An 8,003-nucleotide genomic window follows, 5' to 3' on the forward strand; every position below is an offset into this window, starting at 1 on the left:
CGGGAGTGAGGACACGAGGACGTTGTTTCAGGGGACATGGTTCCACCACATCACCTCCCATCTTGTCTCTGTTCCGTTTCGTCCAAGGAGGCAGCTGCACTCTCCGGTCCGTGGAGACGGGGGCCGCCTACACCACCGTGCCCTGAGCCTGAGTCCACGCCGTGTCCAGCTGTCCCCTGGCCATGGGCTGCACCCTGCGGTCCCCATGGAGACATGGACCTCAAGGTGACTTCCAGACCGTGTACACTGCATATCTGCTGTGACGCTCACCTCACTCCTTAGCTGGCCTCTGGGGTGAAATTGTCTCTCCAATTAAGAAAACATCACCTACCATAGGAAGGTTGTTCACTGTCACTTTTCTGTTTCATACCCAGCAGTTTCCACACTAGGACCCGTGGTAGCAACAGAATCCAGCGTGTTAGTATTTGGTCCATCCTTGAAAAGGCAGTGATGCTATTTGTTGCTGATATTACTATCCACGTATTTCCCCTTTGAGTTTTTTATTATCCTAACTGACAGAATAGTTGCCGCTATTTTTGCGCTGTTTCATTTGGGGAATGTTCACCCCTGGAATGACTCCATTAGGGAGGATATTGAAACATCTGAAGAACTCATTGGTTGGTGCTCTGAGGAATTCCCTGGAGTGACAAAACAACTTAATGCCTCAATCTGTAACCCCCAGCCCCATATTTCTTTGTCAGTTTTGAGCAGGCGAAGCAAACTCTGAGTTTGATTTTCAACTGCTTTCACCTTAATTTAAAGTTTCCTGAGTTGTATAATCTTAGAGTGAGTATTTCTAAACTGCAGTCTGTGTTTTTTTTTCCACAAAATCTTTTAGGAATATTGGTCAGTGGTGATGACTGGGATATGAAGTTCCGGTCTGGAAATCTGGGAATGAGATGTCAAACCCTTCACCACATGGAAACCAAATAACATCCATCAGACACTCCAACCTGGTGCCAAGGAGACAGGAAAAGAAGGGGCTGTTAATGACCGAGGTTTAGATGATGATGTAATAGATTCAAATCCCCTCTTCCTAATAATTAAGTTGTAGTTTCCCTATTTTACTTCAGATAAATAAATGGCATGGCATACTATTTCAGAACTATTGAATACCTGAGAAGTAGCTTCCAAAATGGACTCACTTTGCAATGCAATAAAATATTCTGGTCAATTCAGTCTATTTGACTGATCAAAATTTATGGCAGGAAAACAATTTGACAAAAAAATCAAGTTGAAAGAAACAAATAGAGATTCATTTTTATGAATTTCGAACAAGAGACTGTCTTGCAAATAAGTTCTGTGGCTTTGTAAGTGGTAATTGAGAAATTATTATTTCTGTTTGCCTGTTACCTGTTTCCTGGACTCTGAAGTGCAACTACCTAGCTTAAAATACAAGGGGAAGGAACTAACAATGGTCAGTCGCTTATTCTACGTCAGATACCTCCATCTGACTCACTTCAATCTCATCCAGTCCTCACAAAATCCTTTTACAGATGATCAACCCAAGGCCCAGAAGGTTTAAGCATCTCACTCTAGATCCAAGTAGAGCCAAGGATACAGTGGATCTGGGGACAGCGCCCAGAAGTGTTGGAGTCTGAAAAATGATATTTTTCTCCTGCTGAATTGCACATCCGATGAGACTCTAACACATAACCCACTGTGAAATATTGTCTATAATTATGAAAATGCAGGCAATTATGTCTGTCTGGTGCTTGACATCTCACTCTTCATTAAATCCCTGTCGGAATTCAGTGGTGGGAGTGATGCAGCCTCCCCTACCCAAACAGTCAGGTGTCACCTGATTCTCAGGGCGGCAGAAGGGCGCTGGAAATATTGAAAGAGCCATTCGACACATGCTTTTCGTTACCTACCCAATGGAGATGTCTGAGGTTGTGAATTTTCCATGGTCTTCACCTGAATCCAGCTTGTAAATGCTATGTCAAGATCTGGAGCCAGGGAAATAAGTGCATTACCATTCCCAGTGGGTGCCACTTCTCTGCTGCTAAGGCACGTCTGTCGAGATGAAGTGGCAATCCCGGGGCACCGGGCTGCACGGCAGCTGCACTGCTGTCGCAGCGTGTGGGAGTGTTGGTTCTGTTTGTGTCGCTCCCTCCACCCAGAGCTGGAGGTGCAGCACCTGCTGCCCTCGAGGGCTCCAAGCCACCGGGGGTCCCTTCCAGCTGCTCCCCAGGAACTGTCAGGCCCCTGCAGAGTCACAGACCATTTATTTTGCCCAAGATAGAGCCCTACATCCTGGCCAATGTGTTCAATGTGGACACTTGGTGAGGTGCATCCTGACTAAGAAACGAGAGGGTCAGTGAAAACCCCGGCCAACATGCCAGAGAGTGGGTTCCCTTCCTGACATCCCCGTTTCTGCTACTTCTGTCTCTACTGACCACTGCCTATTTCTTATGCAGCATCTTGTGCTTGCTCTGAGCATGCTGCTACATCAGCACTGGAGCTCTATTTTGGCAGTAGCTAGAAGAGAGTGATTCTGGTTCAAAAGTTACTTAAATGATTTATTTGCCTTTTTTGGTAGTTATATTACTGAAACAAATCACAATTACATCCATGTCTTTATGAATCCACTTGGAGGATTTGTTTATTTAAGTTTTTTAAGTTTAACTTTACTTTTTTGGCTACAGAAAACATTTTCATGGTCAAAAGTTAAAACACAGGCCAAAGAATTCTCAAAGAAATCTCAGCTTCATTCTTACCTCCCCCAGGTAAGAATGGGGTCTCTCTTTCTTGTGTTTCTTTTTTTGGGTCTCTCTTTTTGTGTTTCTTTTTGCAAAAGTAAGTATGCATAGAGATTCATTTATAATTCTAGCCTTTTAAAATGTAGCATATTATATATATATTTTTTGAAATTTTCTTTTCTGCTTAAAAGCATATGTGGAAATCACTTCCTATCAGTTTGTAGAGACTGTCCTCATTCTTTCTTATAGCTGAGTAGTGCTCCATTATGATGATGTAGTGGGGTTTATTCAGCCTCTCTCCCACAGATGGTTGTGCTGTTTCACCTCAATCAAGTCTCACCTGCCTTGGGACAGAGGACAACACAGCTTTCTGAAGGAAGTGAGTTACTCTGCTAACCACGTTCAAGCTGAGTGCAGCCACAAGGAAACAAGCAGGCAAAGCAGATCGTGCAGCCTTCTCCACCTAACTCCTCTTCTTCAAAAATCCCACTGCCAGAAAAGACAAAACAACAACAACAACAATACAAGGGAGGTGGGGTATTGTTTTACAGTAAAAGGAAATGAAATGACACAGCAACCAAATTCAATGCTTGATTGGACCATGGATTGAATGAAAAAACAAAATAGCTCTAAACTGAGGAACTGTGAAAAGTGACTAGAAAGTATATTAGATAAGATTATTGATCAGTGTTAAAATCCTGGAGTGTGACTATGGTAATAGTGGATTGTGTTTATATAGGGGAACATCTCTGATGAAGTGTTTAGGGGTGAGAGTCATGATGTCTGTAACTTACCTTCAAGTGGTTTAGATTAAGGGTGGGTTTTGTATGTATTGAGAGACAGACAGACAGACACAGAGCCAGAGGAAAGAGAGGCAAACATGGCAAAACATTCACATTTAATAAATGTATGAAAGTTCATTTTACTATTTTTTTAAAAAGTTTACCCCATAGGCTTGAATTTTTTTCAAATTCAAAAGGTGGGGGAAAATCACTTTCTATATTAAGACATGCAAAGAAAAAAGTGATTCTGCTGTTTGCTGGGTCCTGATAACAACTCAATGAAGGCTCTAGCATAATAGTTTCATGTTCTGAAATTGGGGACTCTTACGTTTATTGTTAATTCAAGCAGATTCCCCCAGGGGAGCTACATTCTGAAGTACCGAGGATTTCAATATTTTGGAACTTAGACCAAGGCCTGGCATTGGGCAGCCGTTGTCTGTGTTTCATCAGACAGTGTCCACTCACTACGGGTCTTTAAGTGTCCTGGGCCCCCTCTGGGAGAGGGTCGGTGGATGGTGGTTCTGTGCATTTATGCAGATTTTATTTACCTGGGACAAATCTTTTGGGTTCAAAATGATTAAAGATTCCCCTGCTCCGAGAGGGTTCAGACCCACATGTGTCGTGGGTTCTTGGAGTCTGCCTTCCTCCTGGAACTGGACCCTAGGGCTGGGCTTGGGCAGCAGCAGGTGACTCCTTATCTGCCTCTGGTGTGTTTGGGGATCAGGAGCCCCTTAGGCTTCCCGGTGGGCTGAGAGGTCCATGGTGGGACCGTTCCAGGGAGAACACGGCTCACCTGTGCCAAAAGAGGCCTTAGTAGCAATGGGGCAAATCTTCCAGAGACCTGGCCAGGGCCTGTCTTGGCCAAGCGGGGGCCCAGGCAGTGCCCGGGGGCTGGGATTCCTGGACCAGGTTGCAGGTGGAGGGTCAATCGGTCTCTATTCTGCAGACGTTGAGCCCCGGTGAATTCTGGGTCAGAAGGAATTTGAGCCAAGGCTGGGGTCACCTGGGCCTGTCATCAGTAAAAAGGGGCTGATTCAAAACCAGGGACTAAGGCAGGAGGCCGAGCAAGGGGGTGTGGAGTGAAGGGTGGGGCCGGGGAGTCAGCTCACTCCTCAGGGCACAGTGCAGAGTCTTTGGGGTAGGAACTGGTGCCTCTGTGTGCAGGAGGGCTGCTGAAGTACCAGCATGTCACCACAGGGCCCTACAGCTGGTTTTGTCCCTGATGATCAGCTGCATTTTGGTGTACATGTCAGCTTGGTTTTCCATATAAGATCACTTTTCCTAAACTCTAGTCTGAGAGTTCTAGGGAAATATGATGGAACATTGGGTAATTAACTAGAATGTGCTGACATTCACAATATACACTATTAATTTACTTGCAGTTTTTCTGGAGTAAATTTGCCATGAGAGCATTTAATGCCAATAGTTCTTACCAGGAGCACTTTGATTTTGGAAATGTTTTTACAAAACCATCTGAGCCTCAAGGAGATGCTGCAAGCATGGGAGACACTGAGTTAAACACCGACACACTGCCGCTTTCCTGCAGGACTTTTCCGAGACTTCAGTATGCTAACGGCGGCAAATGGTGAGCAGCGTTGGTCATGTTTGTGCCAGCAGAAAGAGTCTGGGTATTTTCACGTCCCTGTGCTTACGATGCATCCCTGGAAATCTGAGCTGCTCAGTCCAGCAGCCACTGCCCTGCATCTCCTCTCCCCAGGGCTGCTCTTTGAGAGCAGTTGTCTGTGCACCCAGCGCGATCAGAAGCTCAGCCCTGGCTCCCTGGTGGGCTGGGGTCTGTTTCCATTAGCGGAGCACAATGCCACCCACACGGCGGGCAGGGGATCCCGGGGACCCGGCCCTGGAGAGGGTCAGGATGGGGCTAGCCTTTCTCATTCTCTCGTTTTCTCGGCTACCTGACTCCGCAGCCCCTCTCCAGACCTTCTCGCTCAGCCGGATTGCGTCCCTCAGGGGTCTCCCTGCCCCTGCCCCTGTCCACAGCCCTGGGCCCTCTACCGAGGTCTCCCAGGTCCCATTCCTATTTACGCCTTGATTATTCTAAAAGTGCCAAAAGGCAGATCGGGCCCTCCAGGGTAATACCAAAAGACATCGGCTTCCTCGATGTCCTGCTTGGAGTGAGCAGAAGTTGCTGGCATTTGTGCGTGAACTGGGGGGCTGAGGAATGATTGCAGACACTATGGTATTCGTCTTTTTATTCATCAAATATTCACTGAGCATCTTCCATGTGCCAGGATGCTGCTAAGATCAGGGATCCAGCAGGGAACACAGTGGAAGGAGCATCTAATATTCTAGCGATGAGAAGCGGACAATTAACAATTTAATGTGAAATATAGGGTTTAGTAGATGATACAAGTGATGAGGGAGAGGAGCAGGGAGGAAACGATGTTGATGGAAGGAGGCATGAGAAGACGACAGAGTGAAAACCCAAACCTTGTCAGCCTGAGCCTTGCAGATGGGAGCGTCTCCAGAGCCCAGGAGGCCCAGGTCTCGGGGCTCCCTGCAGAGCCTCAGCCAGGCCCTGGGGGTCCCAGCCACATGTGGGCAGGGCTGCCCACTTCCCCTGCATCAGGATCTCCCTTTCCACTCTGAATTTCCCTCGGTCTCATTCCCTGGAGTTGAGCAGCCCCAGAGGCTGCAGATGTTTTTGGAGTCCTGCTGAGGTTGAGTTGGGGATGCTTTAGTTTGAGTTTGGAGACTAGGGTGTGTGGTTTGTGAACACTCTCCCTGCCCCTGCAGATGCAGCCTCTGATGGGAACGCTCCAATCACCCACAGGGCTGCCTCCGCGTCGGGGCTGGAAGATCGGGCCGGGGGCACAGCTCACTGTGAGGTGTCCTCGGGTGACCTTCACTGATTCCCAGTGCGGTGGGAGGAGCAGCCAGGCCAGGAGTGCAGGAGCCAGAACATTCTCTAGTCACCACCTGCGCACAGGTGTTTGTCGGGGAGGACTCAGTTGGCAAAGCTACGTCTACTCCGGAGCTCACACCTGCCAGGAATGCTCCCCATAAAGGAGCGTATTCTGTACATGCTCTCTGCACTTCCCTTCTCCCTTTCATGCTTAAATATTGCAATAGACGAAACCAGGGCATCCCTGTGTGTGTTTGCAGAGCACAGACCTGGTGCATTAACACAAACAGCAAGCACACCTGTGTGCAAAGGTACCAGGTCACGCGTTCCAAGCTTCAAAAATGAAAACCAGATTCCAATCACCATGCTAGAGCCAAGGCTCCGTTGCCCTAGTCCCTCTCCAGAAAGTGGTCTCTGTGACTTATCATCACGTGAAGAAGCAATAAAAAAGTAGGAAAGCAATATTATAGAAGCATGTTTGGCAGTTGATTAATAAACTATGATGTTACTGTTTCCGGTTTTAGGATATGTGATGCTCATCAAGCTTTTAAGTTTGTAATTGTTTGAGATTCTCATTCTAAATAAATATTCACTTTGGTGCCTTATTTGCTTGTTGGTAATTTTGTATTCTGAGAGCAGTGGTCCACCCCCCGCCCCCCCATCCTACCTTGGCCTCATGGAAGCTTCTGGTATCACAGAACCTGGCTGTGCCTGGGCTGTGGACACTGAGGGACAAGCAGACCTGGTGGAGAGAAGCAAGTGCACATTACCTGGGGTGGGCGGGCCTGGCAGGGGCAGGGGAGGGGAGGGGTGAGCAGGGGGCAGGGGATGAGGCCACGAGGTGCGGCTGGGGCAGCCCGGGGCCCTGGGAGCTTGTGGTGGTGACTTGGGTTTTTACACAGGGAAGGGTGGGAGACGCCGGGCGATGGGCAGAGAAGCAGCGGCTTGACTGCTGCCTCGCGGGAGGACCCTGGGTGCTGTGGCGATCGGCTTTTAGGATCCCACAGACTCTCCCCAGCATCTGCCTCTTAGCTCCTCCGAGCAGCGTTAGGCCTGGTTCAGCGTCCTCAGAACATTGTCTCCAAGCCCCACCAGGGAGATCTAGGATGCGTTTAACAACGACATAGAAGTGATGAATGAAATTCTTGTTTTTTTCACAGGGATGTGGTGTCAGATTTGGCCAAAAGACAGCAGACAACAGGTGGACTGGGAATGCTGGCCCCTCCCCACCCACCAGCCTTCCGAAGACCCTGTGGACCCCATCCGTGTCGTGCGCCTTGGAACCAGCTCTCAGCAGGAGGAGGTGAAGGGGCAGCAACTCAGACACTTGACTGCGAATTGAGAGAGGAATTCCGCCTGCCCCTTGAGCACAGCCTTTCCAGCAGAGTCTCTGGAGGCACTGCCCTTTTTGTAATTAAACATTCATTTTGTTTCTAGATAATTGTCAATTTTCATTCAGTTGTACAAAATAATACGGAGACGTCATGCACCCTTCTACTCAGTGTCCCTCGATGGCAACATCTTACCAAAAAAAATATGGTGCAATATCACAGTCAGACCTCGGCGGGCACCCAACCCACACATCCCATCCAGATTTTCACTTTGCGTGCACTCATTTGTGTGTGCATTTAGTCATGTGCCATTGCGCCGTCTGTG

General features: G+C 48.1%; 1 protein-coding gene across 1 annotated transcript in view; it reads left to right on the forward strand.

Annotated features, from left to right (window-relative positions):
• The window catches only part of IRX1 (iroquois homeobox 1), a 51,548-nt gene extending 43,745 nt beyond the window's left edge, over positions 1-7,803 (forward strand). The window contains exon 4 of the mRNA XM_037799300.1: positions 7,508-7,803. Within this exon, the coding sequence (XP_037655228.1) occupies positions 7,508-7,784 (277 nt within the window). The 3' untranslated portion in view covers positions 7,785-7,803. The remainder of the gene's footprint in view (positions 1-7,507) is intronic.
• The last annotated feature ends 200 nt before the right edge of the window (positions 7,804-8,003 follow it).

Source organism: Choloepus didactylus, chromosome 11, assembly GCF_015220235.1.
Source record: "Choloepus didactylus isolate mChoDid1 chromosome 11, mChoDid1.pri, whole genome shotgun sequence".
Lineage (NCBI taxonomy): Eukaryota > Metazoa > Chordata > Mammalia > Pilosa > Megalonychidae > Choloepus > Choloepus didactylus.